This window comes from Podarcis melisellensis (genome assembly GCF_964234715.1).
Source record: "Podarcis melisellensis genome assembly, chromosome: 9".
NCBI lineage: Eukaryota > Metazoa > Chordata > Lepidosauria > Squamata > Lacertidae > Podarcis > Podarcis melisellensis.
The window spans coordinates 35,292,002-35,310,093 of record NC_138541.1 but is presented as its reverse complement, the minus strand read 5'-3'; the positions used below and the strand labels follow the sequence as shown (position 1 = coordinate 35,310,093).

Here is an 18,092-nt window from a genome sequence, read left to right as displayed (position 1 = left end):
GCGCGTTCTCGCCAGGGTTACTTGTTGTGATTTCCCCGTAGTCATATCACAGATGCCGAACGGTGGACCTCGCTCCCTGCAATCGCTCCCTACTGATAGATAGGCTTGGCCTTTGCTCGTTAGCATCAGACATTGCGAGGGTGGGTTTTGGGTTTTTGCATTTATTTATTTATTTTTGCATTTTTCGCCCATGCAGCGGAGCGGACCTCCCGAGCTCTTGTGCCGGAAGGGGAGCAGCTGCTAAGCTCGCGTTTTTCCGAGTGGGGGCGCCGTTCTGCAAGCGGCTCCTTCCCGGAGGTTGAATGCAGTGAGGAGGCGGCGAGGCTGCTGGGCGGGCCCAGCCGTCGCAGCTGATGCTCTCTGAGGTCACCCGCTCGGCTCATCCCCGCGTCCGCCACCGAGCGAGTCTTCTCGCCTAGCTGCTGCTGCTGCCGCTGCCGCTCTTCTGGGCTTGGAGAAGGGGCTGATCCGGGGCTGGAGAGTCGCGGTGGGGATGGTGCTGCTTTTTCTTCCCCGTTCTAACCCCGATGTTCCTTCCTCTGGCCGGGGCGTTGCGGGCTCCTACCTGGGCTGGGCTGGGCAGGGCGCTTGAAGCGAACCAGGGCTCGCAGCATCGTCCGGGGCTCCGCATGATTTAAAAGCGAATCTGAAGCGAATCCCGTCCAGGCTGCCTTTGTCTTTGGCCGGGAGCATGTGGGTGAACCCGGAGGAGGTGCTGCTGGCAAACGCCCTGTGGATCACGGAGAGGGCCAACCCTTACTTCATCCTGCAGAGAAGAAAGGGGCACGGAGGAGATGGAGGCAGCGGAGGGCTAGCTGGTAAGGGGGCGAAGAGGGCTCCGAGGCGGGAGGGGGAGAAATAAGGGGCAGAATTGCTCAGTTTGGATCTTTTGGGGTGGGGGATGCTGCTACTGCTAGTCTTTGGTGCGTTTATTTACATGCCATGTCCACGCCTGGTGTCTTGATGCGGGGTCTGCATTTGCAACAGGTGTGTGCATTTCACTTGGAGGTATACTGTTTGTGTGTTTGGTAAATCCAGGATGCCAGTTTTTCTTTCTTCGTATATCTATATTTGCTTGCTTAGGCTTTTATTATTGTGTATGGATGGCTATATCACCTGCATGTCAGTACTGCTGGGATTGGCAGAGTCTCTGATTATTGTTTCCTACATCCTTGTGCAGAAGACTTAGAGTGGCATCCCAGAGTCCTTTGAAAATTGCACGAAGGAAGATTACTAATGGCACACACAGAGAAGTTTTAGGCTACAGTCCTTGCACAATTTCTTGCAAGTAAGTCCCATTGGACTCTGTGAGACTTACTTCTAATCAGCCATGCATAGAGCGGAGGTAGATTAATAGAGTGCTTTTGTAACTTAACTTCAAAGAAATTCTGTGAAGGGCACTCAATTGTTATTTTGGATATGCTATACTGGGAGTGAAATACAGCGAGGTCTCACAGTGAGTTTGGGACTTATCAGGAACGCAGGAATCCCAAGTGAAATAATTCATTCACAGGAGCATATTGCTTCTGTCTTGCATCAAGAAAAAAATTAATTCTGAGCCATCTGGCTCAAAAGATCTAGAATAGTTTACGGCAGTGTGTCACAAACTATAGTCTGTAGATCACAAGCTTCATTCAGGTGAAATACAAAAGAAGCAATAAAAATACAATTTAAAAACCAGCACCTATCACATCATATTAGAATTGCTGCAACAGGCATGAACTCATTAAGTGATCTACCAAGACTCAGTGGTCTGTGGGACAGAAAGTTTGGGAAGCACTGATTTACGGCATGTCAGTTTCTGTGGCCTACACCAGTAAATGTGTAACATGATGAGTCTCATTTCCTCATCTCCTTTTGCACTTCACTATTTCAGTGAATCAGTTCCTCACCTACACCTAGCTTGGTTAGAGCCAACCAACCAGTCCAAAGCTGAAATTGAGATGAACTGGACTTGCCATTCTAGAGAACTCCTTACAATTTAATATGACAGTTTGAATGTTTTAAGTGTCCTGGTTGTAGTTGTGATGTCTATTAGCCATGTACAGTATGTTTTTTGTTGCTAGCATTGATCATCTGGAAATAGTGAAGATCAGGCAAGACAACCAGGATTCAGCTTTTTAAAATGTTGTTTCACATGTGCATTGTCACTGTGTTTTATATGGCTATCCTTGGCTGCAATTTGGGTTGAATTACAATACTGGCTGCAAGGCTCTGATGGTAACTGCAAAACATAATGTCTTAATTGGCACTAAAGGAATATAAAACCAGGATGAGGGTGGGGAAGATCCTAAAGGAATTTTAATCCTGTAGCACTACAGCGTTGACAATTCCATCGTTCCTAAAAATGGTTGTGCATCTCTCTCTCTCCTAGTCTAAGGTTATTTTTAGGATATTTTGATTCAAGTGTCCTAGAAAGCTTTTGCAGCAAGGCTCTTCCATTAGCCACTATTGTGCATGTCAGTTGTGCTGTACTTCCCAAGGACAGTTACCTAAATGGAAATCACAGGAATGAGTCAAAAATACATTCTCAACTTCTGCTTGTTTTCAGCTTGTTTTCTTCTGCTTCCTAATCTGTATTGATATTTAATTGTATAAAGTCGAGTGACATTAGTGAAATGGCACACTTTTTCAAAAACATCCCTTTCCTCATTGTAATGTTGGGCTACTGTAAAGTAGGGTCTGGCAAATCTTGAGTCACTGTAAGCGTGTCTTGATTCAAGTAGCTGCTTGAGTTTATCCCGTATATAACTTGGAAAAACTGTAACACCTCAATCACTCCTTTCTTGGCCACCTAGAAAATTCACCAATGATAAATGGTTCAGATGTAAGCTTCCTAAGTCAAGCACTTCAGCCACCAAATCATGCTGGATCTGTATACTAATTTTATGATTTTGTTGAAAGCAATATATTTTATGCATGCCAATAATTCATTCCATCAGTGGCTGTTACTACATGAAATAAAGGTTTAGAAAAATGTGACCTTGCCTACATGCAACAAAAAATGGTAACAGAATACATTTATTGTTGAAGGTGTTTGCCTGAAGGCTCAAAGGCAGCCCTTTTAGAGCAGGCATATAGTCTGTGTGGCCTTTTGTGCATTGGCTATCTATGCAAATCATGGCAATTTGCAAGAAGAAGTGCAAACAAAAATACATCTAAAGGAAGACTCAGTTTGCCAGGAAGAGATTATTTGGCCTTGGAAGTCAGCAGTATTTCAGATTAAACAGATTTTGCAAATGTAAAGGGTTTGGCTAGAGCACAGTCAGCTGCATGTAATTTCCTATTAAAATATGAAAGCAGTTGTTTAGATTGGGAGGAGGAATCACAGAGTACATGCTTTGCATGTAAAAGGTCCCAGGTCCAGTCTCTGACATTTCTAGTTACAGTACTGGGTAACAAAATAGTGAAAAATCCGTAACTAATAAGAGTGACTTCCATTCAAGCTAGGCAAGGAATGAGAAGCCTTCAGATGTTTCTCACATTATCCCTGATCGTGGACCATGCTGGTTGTGCCCAATGGGAATTGGAGTCCAACAACATTTGGAGGGCATCCTGTTGGCTGCCTCTGCTGCACAGCACAATTTGCTTTTAAGTCATTCAGTGCTGAAACCCGTCATAACACTTGAAAGTTTAAATTAATCACTGTGTGCTCCATTAGCATGGAATTGGTTTTCCAAATTTATGAGTGTCCGCCCATGATGTGCATAGATGCTGTAAGTGTGCTCCACTCTATTGTGCATTTCCTTCTTGCGATGCACACTTTAGATCATGTACGGCAGCAATTGGCTTTCAGAGAAGCAACTATGAGAGTCCTTGCAGATTAGCATTAGAACTTGACATGCACTCCTAGTTCCCAGGCCTTACTCTCTGCTATTGTTTATGGTTCTATAGCTGCTTTCAGGTTCAGTCTGCAGAATACCTACATAAATGGGTTTTTAATGGCATCCTCCATTTGGACCTCTCAGGGAAACAAGATATGCTCTCTCTGTGTTTACAAGTTCACATTTCTACAGAATTAGTATTTTTATAAATGCAGTTTTTATGGTAGCAGTTGGATCACAGCATTGTGGACTGTGGAGCTGTTTACTGCAGCCTGGGCATGTAACAGTAGTTTTAAGTTCATGAAATGGTGCCAAACATATTTCTAACACATTTGTTTAGGTGGCTTGCAGATGGCTATCCGCTGACTACCGGGGGAATAAAATGCTCACAGAAACTGGTGGGAATTGTCTTCTCTCACCATTATATAGAAACAATTTATCTATCTGACACTAGTTCAGTGTGATAGGTTGGCATTAATAGATCACCAGCACTATTTTTTAAAACAATGTCATTTTCACATATAGTATGAAATATTTGGTATACAAGGAGTTTACAGCTTAATCGTGTGCATATCTACTTCTAGGGCTCACAGAGTTCTTTGGGGCATGCTCTCAGAATACAGCCTTGGGCTGCAATCCTCTGTGCTGTTAACTCGGGAAAAGCTTCACTGAACTCAAAGGGGCTTACTTCTGAAAAGGCATGCATAGGATTATGCTGTTAAATTCTTTAATGAAATGATTATTTTCCCCTTCAGTGCACCTAAATATTTCTTGCTGAGTTGAGACATTTTCTCAGTAAACTCTTAAGGGATTGACAAAGCATTTCATAATTCACTAAAACTACAAATTCTCTGTGCTGATGCTAAACTTTAAGTCTTTAAGGTTCCTACCTCTTTGTTATAGCAGCTAATAAGGATTGTTAAGAAACTGGGCCCTGGGGATATTACATCAATGCAGTTCAGTCATATACACGTCTTTAAAAAGATGTAGCAATAAAATATTTTAATTGATTTGTGTGCATAAAGTAGTTTTATATATGTATTCCTTGTTAAATCACTTCAAGATGTTTCATTGGAAGCAATTAACAAATGGGATGAAATAATAAATTAATACTGTTTTCTCTGAAGTAGAGAAGAGTTCATGAGACTTACTCCCACGTTAGTTCATATAGAATTGTGGATGTAGTCTGCACACCATGGAGTAAACGCCATTAAACTCAATGGGACATAGTTTTGAGTAGGCACTATAAAATTGTGCTGTATATTAGGGAAATTAAAATCTGCAAAAGATGAACCAGAATTCGGGGCTCCATAAATATTTTCATCCACAAGTGGACTCTAAGAAAGAAAGAAAGATTCACGAAACTTCCATAGTTTCATTTATGTTTTTGCACTCTCTCTGTTATTTTGAACCTTCTTGTGCCCAAATTAGGCAAAAAGTATATACCCACAAACTCTTAAGTTGGCAATCTGCAAAAACGGTCTGCTCCTTTCCTTTAAATGCATCCTGCCCTCATCCTCAAATCAGAAAATGTTGTGAAGTACTTTCACCCCAAGGTCACTGAAGCTACTGGCTTCATAAATCTACTGAAATGGGGGGGGGGGACCATTTTCTGAGTACATTCTTGCCTTTTCACCCAATAGCCTAATTACTGTTCTGTGTAGTTTAAAATAAAGCAGTAGTGCATCCTTCATGGTAACAGAATTTCAAAAATCTTACCACAAATTATTTTCTTCATATGATTTTGTAAACACCTGAAACTCAATCTCTATCATTTGTGAAATTTTACAAAACTTTTCTTGTAAGTTATTGAAGTTACCTTTTCTTGAATCTTTAAAAATTTGTGTAGCAAAAGTAAAGGGAAACTCATTAAATCTTCAGGCAAATTGGTACTATATTTAGTATTTCTAAGGGCATGTTTGGAACACCAGACCAACTAAATTAGAGAAAATAGGCACTGTGGTATCTACTTTATAGGGTTATTAGGAACCAAGCTGACGAAGATTAAAAACTTTGTTTAATGTTTCAAAAGTAACAAAATCATGAACAGAAGCTATAGTAATGACATGTTCAATTTTAGTGCCATAAGTAGTAAGAAGTAAGGATAGATTAACAAAGGAACTTTTCATCAGCATCTTTGCAGGATTCACATATATAGAAATGTTACTGTGGCCTTCATAGTAACATTTACTATGGGAAGATTTAAATGTGTGATGTTCTGATGTGTTTTGGTATATTCTGTTGGAAGCCACTCTGAGTGGCTGGGGCAACCCAGTCAGATGGACAGGGTACAAAAACTATTATTAATTATTATTATTATTATTATTATTATTATTATTATTATTATTATTTGCCTAGGTGGCTTTGAACAAGTTACTCTTTATTGTTAAATAAGACATAGTGCAGCATTTGCTTTCAAACATCAGATAGTGTTGTCTTTCACATCCATGCAACACCAACATTTTATCCTTGGATTTGAGGGTTAGGGTTAGGGTTAGGGTGGGATATGTCAGGAGAGTTATCCATTTTACAAAGTAGTTATTACTTATCCTTTTTTTAGGATAAGTGTGGCCTTTTATGCTAAAGGAAGAGTGAAGTTTTGGAACTCATAAGAGGATATTTTAAAAAATCTAACTGCCTATATTTCTACGTTTTACTTTGCTGCATATTTTGTGATTTTAAATCTGTTGGTGTTTTCTCACCAAAGAGTACTTGCCCCAGGAATTTCCTTGTTATACCCATTTTTTCCTCGTGCCATCAACAATTGTAAATTTTTGACACTAAGTCATGTGGAAGACTCTTCCTGTTATTATTATTACTATTTAAATGAGTAAGCCTATTGACCATATGGCTTGTCTTGTGCAATGAAGGGAAAATTAGCAACCATAATACAGCCAAAAGGAAACAGCTGTTGTGATTTGTTTGTCTATTTCTTTTTAGTTTTCTTGATGCATAAGATTCCTTGGTGTGGAATAGATTTCAGTCTCCCTGTGCTAAAAGAAAAGTTTGAAAATGCAATAATAGCATATCTGATGGGCTCAGAAAATTTCTAAATCCCACTGCTTTACAAGGAGAGCAGGAGGGATGTGTCAAGTCTTTGCTTATGCCTAGCCATGTATCCTATCCCTTGTCAATGTACATTTTGAGCTATGTAACCTGTACAGTACTCTGAGTTGGTGCTGAGACCATGTGCTAATTTCATTAATAATTTGGGGATTTCCAAAGCAGAGTCCGAGTTCTTCATCCAAGGGTGAGAGCCAGGACAATGTGATGGTTCTGTATAAGACAAAGAAGAAGAGCTCATGTATATCATTGAATATCCCATGGTACTTTGTCATTTTCCCTTGATGGAATATTTGGCGAACTTGCCAATCTGTCAGGAACAAATTGCTGAAATGCAAAATAAAACAATCAAAATATGTTGATAGGCAAGTGAAGACATGTTTAGCAGCAGCAGGCATGACCTGGCACCAGAAAGGATTCATGCAATTATAGTTAATTATGTGCATATAAAATATGCAGATTGAATGGAGCCACAGAGCTTTGAAAGTGCTCCAAAAATAACCTTTGGTGTTGGACAGAATTGCCTAATCGCCTTGGTTTGATTTCAGCAAGATATTCCTGTGATATGGGACTTGTTAGGTTCAGAACTGACTGGTTTTCTACCTGGAGGTTGCTGTACTGTTGGGGCAACTCTTAAGGCATGAGAAACTGCCGTTTTCAGTATACAGATGTAAATCTTTGCTGTTGTTAAGTCTCCTCTTAGTCATCCTGTTTAAATGTGTCAAATGTCAGAGGTGTGGACTTCAGCTACATTGCAACATGCAAGCAGCACCAGCTTGGATGAGCATTTAATGTATTTTTGTATTGATTGTTTTACATTTTCTGGTTTTAATTGTTTTTATTTGTGGTATTTTTCTCTGGTTAAGTCACTTAGTAAAAAGAGACTAACGAATCAATATTAACAAATGGCAGCAACATCTTTACTTTCAGAATTTCCCCTTATGAATAAGTGAAACTCCTTCGGACTCTTCTTCTCCTTGTCCACCCCCAAATCCATTGTTGGGAGCAACTTCACTGGTTACCTAGGTGTTGCCTTTCCTACTTGCAGGCATGAGCATGAATAAAAGCCTGGGGAGTACTTAAGAGCGTGTAAGCGAACATAATTAACTAGAAGATTCCATACTGCTGTATTTGGGGCAGTGTGTCTCTGAATACCGGTTGCTAGGGGATTCAAATGGGGATGATGCTGTTATGCTTATGTCCTGTTTGTGAGCATCCCTCAGACCTCTGGCTGAACACTGGGGATACAGGATGCTAGACTTAACAGGCCTTTGGTCTGATCCAGCAGAGCTCTGTCTTGTGTTGTTATTTTCACTTTTTCCCATCCACATCTAAAATAACCAGTCCATGATGCTGCTGAATAATTCTTTCTTCCCTCCTGCATTTATAACTTCCAGTGTTATTAAGGACATCTGTCCTTTCCTCCCAGTAGATAGAAATCTATAGAAATACTGTATAGAGTTGGAAGGGACCCAAAAGGTTATCTCGTCCAAACAGAAGGAATCAATTGGTGAAGAACACTTGGCAACGTTTTTGGCAGTCATTTGCAGCTGTTCTTGGGCTTAGCTCTGTACTGCCATTTCCTGGCTGTGCTCCTTTCCAGTGATTATCCTGCAGTTGTAAGAGACTGGCATGCTCAAAGTGCCAGCATGCTGAATAGTCTTGAGTCAGGCCCTAATTTCCCTGCTGATTACTTCTTGTTCAAGTGCACTAACGGACAACATGGGAGTTGGGGAGAAGATTCACACAATTTTTCTACAATTCTTGGTCAGAGATTATATCTTAACGGCAGGAAAGTAAGTGGTGGGTTAGAGGGGAAAACAGGACACAATGTTCAAATTCTAAAGTCTGCAGGGTCTTTTGTTGGTTGGTTGGTTTTTGTTTGCATCCCGGAGTATTTGCAAACTTGTTCAAGCTGCCCTACTGTGGCTTTTGAATTCTCTATCCCCCCTCCAATTTTTTTATTCATTTTATAACAGAAATACAAACAGATTATTTTCTTCTTCTTATTTTTCTAAACATTGTTAGGTGGGCTTCCCCAAGTCCCACCTATCTGATTTTCATTTTACTGTACTTCATCTTTAGCAGTTTACATATATCATAATTTCTAACCATCTTTTTTTTTAATCACACTTACTTTAATCATAAAAAACTTCACATTTTATCACTTACAAATAATACTATTTTAAAATACACTATCTTCTACTTCTAACCCCACAACCTATATCCACTTCCAAAGATATTCTTAAATATTAACATATTTTTTCAAATATTCCTTAAACTTACCGGTATTCCCATCTTCTCCCACCATCTCTTCTCTCTGATCTCGGAGTCTCCCGGTGAGTTTGGCAAGTTCAATATAGTCCATCATCTTCATCTGCCATTCTTCGATAGTTGGTAAATCTTGTTTCTTCCAATTCTTCGCTAGCAATATTCTCGCAGCTGTTGTGGCATACAGAAAAAAAGTAACATCCTTTTTGGGGATTTCATCGCCCACTATACCAAGTAAAAAGGCTTCTGGTTTCTTAATAAATGTGTTTTTCAACACTTCATTTTCAGTTCATTATAAATCCTTTCCCAGAAGTCTTTTACCTTGGAGCACGTCCACCACATGTGGTAAAAGGTTCCTTCTTTTTGTTTACATTTCCAGCATTTATTATGAGTATGATACATTTTTGCTAACTTCACTGGTGTTAAATACCATCTGTACATCATTTTCATCAAATTTTCTCTTAATACATTACAAGCTATAAATTTGATTCCTTTTTTCCACAATTTCTCTCTCCCAATCCACAATCATGATATTGTGCCCCACATCCCTGGCCCATTCAATCATTACAGGTTTCACTTGTTCATCATTTGTATGCCATTCCAGCAATAAATTATACATCTACCCCAATGGACCAACACAACTGTTTATGATTTTGATATGCAATATGAGATACTTCCCAGTCTGCTTCCAGGTTGTTGATTCTCACTTGGGAACCTGAAATCTTGAAACACCCATAGCTGCTCCTTGGCATGTTTTGCTTCTTTGATAGAGGATCATTCAGGTATAAGAGAGTTTGCTGAGCTCATGCTTCTTGATGAGTAAATGTGCTCAGCCAGTGATATGATTACTTGCTTTCGTTGAGTACACACCATACATGTAAAGCATACGCCCCCAGCAAAGAATCCTGGGAACTGTAGTTTAAGGGTGCTGGGAATTGTATGTCAGGTAAACTACAGTTCCTAGGATTCTTTAGGTGAGGGGAAATGTGCTTTATAAATGTATGGGGTACTTAGCCCCCCGGCTTCCTCTCCCCTATGGCTGATTGAGGCACTTTAAAAAACCTTATGCACTGGGATTTTACATTCCTGGGCAGATAGCCAAGTTCACCACAACATTGCTTTGCCTTTCCATGAAGCCCTATATCAGTGGACATGTTCACTAAGCATGTTCCTATAAGACAGCGTGAGCAGCTTATCAAATATAGTGAATTACATCAGATTCCCTCCCCACCCCCATTATGTACCGAGATCAAATTGCAACCACAAAAGCTAGAAAATTACTTTTTACAATGAAAGCTGATATTCTCAGAATGCTAAATGAGTGCATTAGGTGCATGGGGCTCACTTGCAGACCACATGATGCAAAGCACTCAGAGGACCATCTCAGAATGCTGGGTATGCATATTTTTTTGTTCTGTGCTTTCGTGTTTGAAAACCTATCTGTCTGGACTTTCAGGTTCTCTGAGGCTCATCATAGTTCGCGTGCTGAGCCTCTAACATTGCACCGAGTCTCTCTCTTCTAAAAGTTTGAAGCAGTTGACCCTGAGGGAAACACCTTACCAAACACAGCAGAGTTCAGCTAAAAAGGCTCTTCAACCCCCAGGGAACCTTATAAGGTGACTAGCACTGGAGGATTCTTCGTGACAAAATCAGCCATGATTTTATTTCCTTTTACCCCTATGTGGGCATCGCAAGGCACACAGAGGAGCCTTGAGAGAGCAAAATGTTGGCACCTCAGTGCCAACTCCCTCCTGTCTGAGGGAGTCAACCCAGATTTCCCTTCTTCATCTCCATCTAGCCCTGTATGCCCAACCCCAACCCCCCAGCCACCACCTCTTCCTTCTGCTGGTCCTGCTCCCCTCCTTCTTTTCCACTAGTAGCTGCCTCTTTCTCCTCAGCCACTGGGTCCATTTGTGACATTACAGGGAGTCTGTACCCAATGGCAACAGCTGGAGAACGATCTGCACAGCTTTCTATTATCTGTCTTGCGGTGGTGTGTGTGTATTGAACACTACTTAGATATATTTAAAGATAATGGGACCCCTGACCTTTAGGTCCAGTCGTGGACGACTCTGGGGTTGCAGTACTCATCTCGCTTTACTGGCTGAGAGAGCTGGCGTGCAGCTTCTGGGTCATGTGGCCAGCATGACTAAGCCGCTTCTGGTGAACCAGAGCAGTGCACGGAAACGGCGTTTACCTTCCCGCCAGAACGGTACCTATTTATCTACTTGCACTTTGACGTGCTTTCAAACTGCTAGGTTGGCAGGAGCAGGGACCAAGCAACGGGAGCTCACCCCGTCGCGGGGATTCAAACCGCCAACCTTCTGATCAGCAAGGCTCTGTGGTTTAACCCACAGCACCACCCGCGTCCCGTCTAGATGTATTTAGAAAGCCATTTATTTAGAAATAGAAGCTGGGTTTCTTAAGGCCTACTGCTCTCTTCATTACTTTCACGAGTGTCTATGGAAAAAGCTTGCCAGCTTCTGACAACCGTGAAAGGCGCAAACACAGTGAGAGGGATGGCTACCATCCAGCAGTATCACCCAGGCATCTCCACTAGCTTCTGCCAATTTCATCTCTGACTTAAGCCACCCAACTTCCACTGGCTTCCTCCCATGAATGTTGACTGGTTCACGCATGCACCCTTCACCTGGAGAGCGGCCTCTTGAATGCGTAATTCCCAGGCACACCACATCCAGAGGGTGACCTATGCCGCCTCTGAATTTACCCAGACACACACCATTTGTTTCAAACACATTCAAAGCCACCCCTCCCAGTTTGGTGTCATCTGCAAATTTGATCAGGATGCCCTTGAGTCCATCATCCAAGTCGTTGATAAAGATGTTGAATAAGACCGGGCCCAAGACAGAACCCTGTGGCACCCCACTAGTCACTCTTCTCCAGGATGAAGAGGAACCATTGATGAGCACCCTTTGGGTTCGGTCAGTCAGCCAGTTACAAATCCACTGAGTGGTAGCATAGTCAAGACCGCATTTTACCAGCTTCTTTACAAGAATATCATGGGGCACCTTGTCAAATGCCTTGCTGAAATCAAGGTAGGCTACATCCACTGTGTTCCCTTCATCTATGTTAAAAAACGAGATCAGGTTAGTCTGACATGACTTATTTTTCAGAAATCCATGCTGACTATTGGTGATCACAGCATTCCTTTCTAGGTGCTCACAGACTGTATGCTTAATACTGTAGTACATCAAACATTAAAAGCTTCCTTAAACAGGACTGCCTTCAGAAATCAAAGGTGGGGTTGGAAATTGTGCTCCTTTTTATAACTGAATGTATGTGCAGATGAGAGATGAATCTCCTTTCCCTTAGCTGTATCACTGTGGCTACTTTGCTACCTAATACAAACTGGGCTGGGGGGGGGAATCATATGGAACACAGAACTTTGAGTTTAACTAGATCCACTCACCTGTGTGCTGTGTTCTGTTGAACAATAATAATTTAATAATAATAATAATTTATTATTTATACCCCGCCCATCTGGCTGGGCTTCCTCGGCCACTCTGGGCGGCTTCCAGAAAAATATTAAAATACTGTAGTACATCAAACATTAAAAGCTTCCTTAAACAGGGCTGCCTTCAGATGTCTTCTAAAATAGACAAAATAATAGACCCCTTCAGTTTTGTATCTAAACAGGGCAGATAGAATAAGCATAGCTTACCTGGCTATAGGAAGGCAGAGCAAGAGCTGAGGGGTTGGGGCAGGTTTCAAATGTTGCCAAGGGCTGCTAAAAAGGGCCTTGGGGGCTACATGTGGCTCTTGGGCGCCATGTATTGGACCACCCTGCCCTAAATGCTGGAGATAATGGATCTAGCCTCCTTCCACTACCAACTAGCTTCTATGTACAGGGATTTGTCTTCTGATTATTGATAATTATTATTTATGGAAGAGCATTTTAAAAAGTGGTACAGTCCACAAATAGGTTTTCCACTGATATTTCTTATTAAATGACATTTTAAGTAGAGAAAGAGATGCATTGAGTTTTGTTGTTCTCTCTATCAGCCTCCAGATGGCCAAGCTATAAAAGGGGATTAATTATCCTGCATATGTGAACACAGAGTCTTTGTCTTAGCTCACTTCATTTATTTATTTTTTCTGTTTTGCATATGCCATGAGTTCTCTCTCTCCCATTGACTCACTGATGACCCCTGGGATAGTCTCATCTGTAAAATGGGCCATTTTCTTGGGACAGAAAGGAAAATTTACTATACATTTCCTATGATTTCTAGTTGTATTTTGATAGGGATCATATTGCATGATGGCATGGAACTTGTGAGGATTTACAGTGCTTTTTGCAGATTCAGATTTCGCTTACAAGGAATAGTTTTATGCTTCAGGAGTTTTGTGAAAGAAAGCTATATTCAGTCTCTTCAGTATAGAGACTAAAACTCAAGCCAAGCTGTATTAATCAAGTATCTTTAAAAAAAAATTAAAATGTATTCCTGACAAACCTACAAACAGGTTAAAAACTGAGAGAGCTGATCTTTTTAATCCATTTCTGGCAGATTTTCTCGTTCCCCAGTCTTGATGGCAGCTGAGGGCAAATGCCCGCTACTATTTCAGCAATAAATGAAAAGAAAACAGGTTTAGTAACTAAATCACACGATTGTGCAATAAACTACTAACTACCTTGTTTAAATCTGAAAAAGTAAATGCCTTAGTTGGTAGTAGTAAACATGTATAGGACTGGGAGAAAAGTGTGGTCTCCTGAAAATGCCTACTCCAATCTTATACACACTGATTTGTGAGTAATGCCCATTAAATTTAGTGACTATGGTTCATGGGATGCAGCTGGTAATTAAGGCTGTGTCTGCCCTTGGGTTGCCATTTTCTTGCTGGTTCTATTTCTGCCTCCCAGCTGCCATTTTGTAATTTACTCTGCTGGGGGATGCCAGGTCTTTGGTTAAAGAAATGAAATAAAATTGCACGACAGGGGGAGAGAAAGCAGTTGTTTCTGTTAAGTATTGTTAAAATGTCACTTGGGAAAGAAGTATGATGTAATATTTAAAGGCTCAAGTCTTGATAGCTTTTTCTAAAGTCTAGCAGATTTGTAGTCCAAGCCTTGCTTTCATTCTCAGTGTGAAAGGAAACAGTTGGGTTTCTGCTGTGGCGGATCAGGCTGTTAATGAAGAAATCTTCACTTTTGGAATTTGGCTAGTATTCAATGCAATTCGTAACTAATTACAACGTGTTGAGCATTGTCTCTTTGGAGAGCTGTTACTTGAGAAGATTACCAACAAGCTAAAAGTTGCATCCTCATTATTGAAGTTCCCAGTTGTGATTAACCTTATTGCATGAAATTGTAATGTCCCTAGCCTTCGGAGCACTTTCCACTTTCCACTGTTGCAATGGGAGTCTTTTTAAAAAAATAGTTCGTTGCGGGTTGGGGAGCTGATAGTTCGAAAGAATCATTAAGTCTTCAAGTCATTAAGACTTGAATTACACGATTGTGCAATAAACCTATGCATCACTAGCACATAACTGTACGTGTGCTTTTGGTTTGCCAAGCTACAGTAGCCTTGGTTGAAAGAAATAGGGACCCCCTAGATTAAAGTCACTTGAGTAAAAGTCATAAGAACCACAACATAAACCATTGTGGATTTTGTTGTTGCTCTTGTTGCTTCTACTGACCTCCTATGAATTATCACCTGACAGAGACTTGACTCCAAAGCTGACACATTATGGTGGCAAGTATGACCAGTTTTCCAGGAAGCATAATACTGTATATGACTGGATTTTACTCTTGAATGTAGCAATATATGTAGCTGAATAGTTCTTCAGTCAGTCTAAAAGCGACAAAAAATGAGGGAATATCAGACTTCTGTGATCCATGCAAATCATGAAATAATACTGTTTTAAAAATCTCATTCTGTTTTGAACTTTCATCAGTTCCACTGTAAGTTATGCATTGCCCTATGCCAAGAAATCCATGGCAACTGTGATGCCTTGCAGTGGTGCCATATGATGAATAGAAAAACCTGACTGTTCCTAGCATGCAACTGCATGTGATATGGTTTTCAAAACTTTAAATGTGTTTACCTAAGCACCAATATAGTAGTGTTTGGAGTAAATTGTGTATTTCCAGTTGAAGCTAGTGTATTAAATCTCTGATGTCGTACATTTACATGTTTTGGATCCATGTAATCAGACATATTTCATGGTAAGGTATGTTTCATTCATAAAGGTTAACCAGGCATCACGGGGGGGGGGGTGAAATATTTAGGGGATGTAAAAGATTTTTGTATTATCCAAGTAAAGCAGGGTCCTGGAAATAGGTGGCGGACGCCTTGAAACAGAAGCAGATTTGAATTTCTCACACCAAAAGAAACCCATATTTTTAAGGCCCTCTCATGGAAGAAATTTGCAATAATTAAGTTTAACCCCCTAAATTGGTATTCCTTGCTGTGGTGTGTCAGATAGCTGCCACACTCCTTCCTCTCCCTCTCCCTGCTACTCCTTCCTCTCCCTCTCCCAGGACGATGTCTATAAAGGCGCATTGCAAAGGTCTCAGACAGTCCTGAGTTGAAACGTCCATCCCTTGTCCTGTACCCAACTGTGCTAAGGCTGCCTCTGATGATGCTGATTGCTCTGCAGAGAATATGCATCAGAGGAAGAGCTGGTTCTTGAATACATTTTCAGCTTGACAAGAAAATGTTTGGGAAAGCGCTCACTGAAGCATTTTCTTCATGCACAACAAAGGCTGAAGAAGGGACAAGCAAGGTCAATGTCTCAAATTATGCTCAATTATTTATTACACTGTGCTCTTATACGAACAGAGTGTAGTTCAATATGTTAACGCCACACAGGCTACACCTCCCTCTTATTGACTGAGACTAAAAACAAAAGGGGGTAGAGGGCTAATGGGTATGAATAGAGGAGTGGAGAGATTACTTACTCCTGGCCAAAGGACTATGAACAGATGCATTTCCAGAGGAGAGAGATCAACCAAGTGCCTACTAAATGTTTCATTTTAATTACGTGGAGAAATTTCTAATGCTGGTTTGCACTCTGTAGTAACTGGAATGTGGCTATGTCTCTGTGTTGGTGGCGGTGTTTAAAAACATTATTTTGAGCTATAAGGAAAATCCCAAATGTGAACCAGGATGTGGCGAGGCATGGCTATCTCCCAAATTAGAAGGCTGAGAAATGACCTGTGACTAGTTAACCGTTCAGATTGTGCATGGCCTGAAAGGTTTTGTGATGACTGGGTAAAATTGTGACAGATCAAACAAAGAGCCAAGCAGTAAAGTTCTAGAAGAACTGATTTTAGTCAATAGGGTGGATCTAAAGAATGGTAAATAGAAGAAGTAAGTTAGCTACCACTGCTGTTAAGCACTTGTTTAAGCACTAGGAGAAGAGTTCAGTCAGTCAGTGACCTGGTTACCTATATAAACTTGCCTTTCATGCTGATTCTCTTGTTAATTTTGTCTCTTTCAAATTGCTCAGATTAGCACTTTAATTTCACATCACCCAATCTAAGGCCGACAGTCTAGTCACTGTATCTTCAGGTTCTCAGATATTAAATATATCTTTCTTACCTGTTTTTTTTTTTATATAAATAAAATGGGCTGGAATGTTCTGTTAAGTTCATGTATCCATGTCTACCTCAAGACAGCAATACTGTTCACTACTGAATTCCTTTCCCTCTCCCTAGGTCTTCTTGTGGGAACTCTTGATGTTGTGCTGGATTCAAGTGCAAGGGTAGCGCCATATCGAATTCTATACCAGGCTCCAGACTCTATGATATACTGGACTATTGCCTGTGGTAAGTATTTTAATAGTGGCTAAAATTACCAGTTTCTTAGAGGACTGGATGTTCTGTGTACAGTGGTACCTCTGGTTATGAACTTAATTCGTTCCAGAGATCCGTTCTTAACCTGAAACCATTCTTAACCTGAGGTACCACTTTAGCTAATGGGGCCTCCTGCTGCCGCTGCAGCGCCAGCACACAATTTCTGTTCTCATCCTGAGGTAAAGTTCTAAACCCGAGGTACTACTTCCAGGTTAGCGGAGTCTGTAACCCAAAGTGTTTGTAACCCGAGGTACCACTGTAGTTCATAGGAGTACTGAATTGCATACTGTCTTGATGACAGGCATCCCCTCACTTACATGGAGCCCCCACATGAATAAGTGAAATGACATAAAGTGGGGGGCACCCCACTTTGATAGGGAGGGTCCACAGGGAGGAGAGAGAGCGAGAGAAGCTCATGTGTGCCGCTGGGGCTGCTGCCTGGAAGTCGCTAAGGGCCTTTACCTGGCCGGTCCCAAGCCTTCTCTGGATCGGAGCCCTGAATGGCGTGCCTTCCCTCCTTTCCAGGAAGGAAGGCCAATTTATTTATTTATTTTGCGGTGACCCATATAAACGTCTTCTGGGAGTGGAAGGCGTGTAAATGAGGGGGTTGCCTGTACAGTGGTACCACAGGTTAAGAGCTTAATTCGTTCTGGAGGTCCGTTATTAACCTAAAACTGTTTTTAACCTGAGGTACCACTTTAGCTAATGGGGCCTCCTGCTGCCGCCGCACAATTTCTGTTCTCATCCTGAAGCAAAGTTCTTAACCCGAGGTACTATTTCTGAGTTAGCGGAGTCTGTAACCTGAAGCGTCTGTAACCTGAGGTACCACTATACTGTGTGATGACATCGTACTTGAGTAGCAGGTCATTTATGAGATCCAGGCTCTGAAATGCTAAAAAGTTATTTCCCATTTAATCTTCTGTAACTATCAGACTGGGCGATTAACCCCATCAAAGTTTTTGTCTATAATATGACATTGCTGTTACTGGATTTTATCCAGATTTACTCATGCTTAGATTAGACCAACTGAAAGCAGTGGGTACAAATTAGTCATGACTAAACCCCATTGATTTGTATAAGTGTACTCAAAGCATGGCTGAGTCTGGATCCAACCCATTGTG

At 41.1% G+C, this 18,092-nt stretch overlaps 1 protein-coding gene across 2 annotated transcripts in view; it reads left to right on the top strand.

Annotated features, from left to right (window-relative positions):
* The first annotated feature begins 411 nt into the window (after window positions 1–411).
* TBC1D9 (TBC1 domain family member 9) overlaps window positions 412–18,092 on the top strand; it is a 50,227-nt gene continuing 32,546 nt past the window's right edge. Inside the window, exons 1-2 of one of the 2 annotated variants that reach the window (XM_081925939.1) lie at window positions 412–818; window positions 16,834–16,944. In XM_081925939.1, the coding sequence (XP_081782065.1) occupies window positions 692–818; window positions 16,834–16,944 (238 nt within the window). In that variant the 5' untranslated portion in view covers window positions 412–691. The remainder of the gene's footprint in view (window positions 819–16,833; window positions 16,945–18,092) is intronic. The other variant, XM_081925940.1, reaches the window with a different exon arrangement.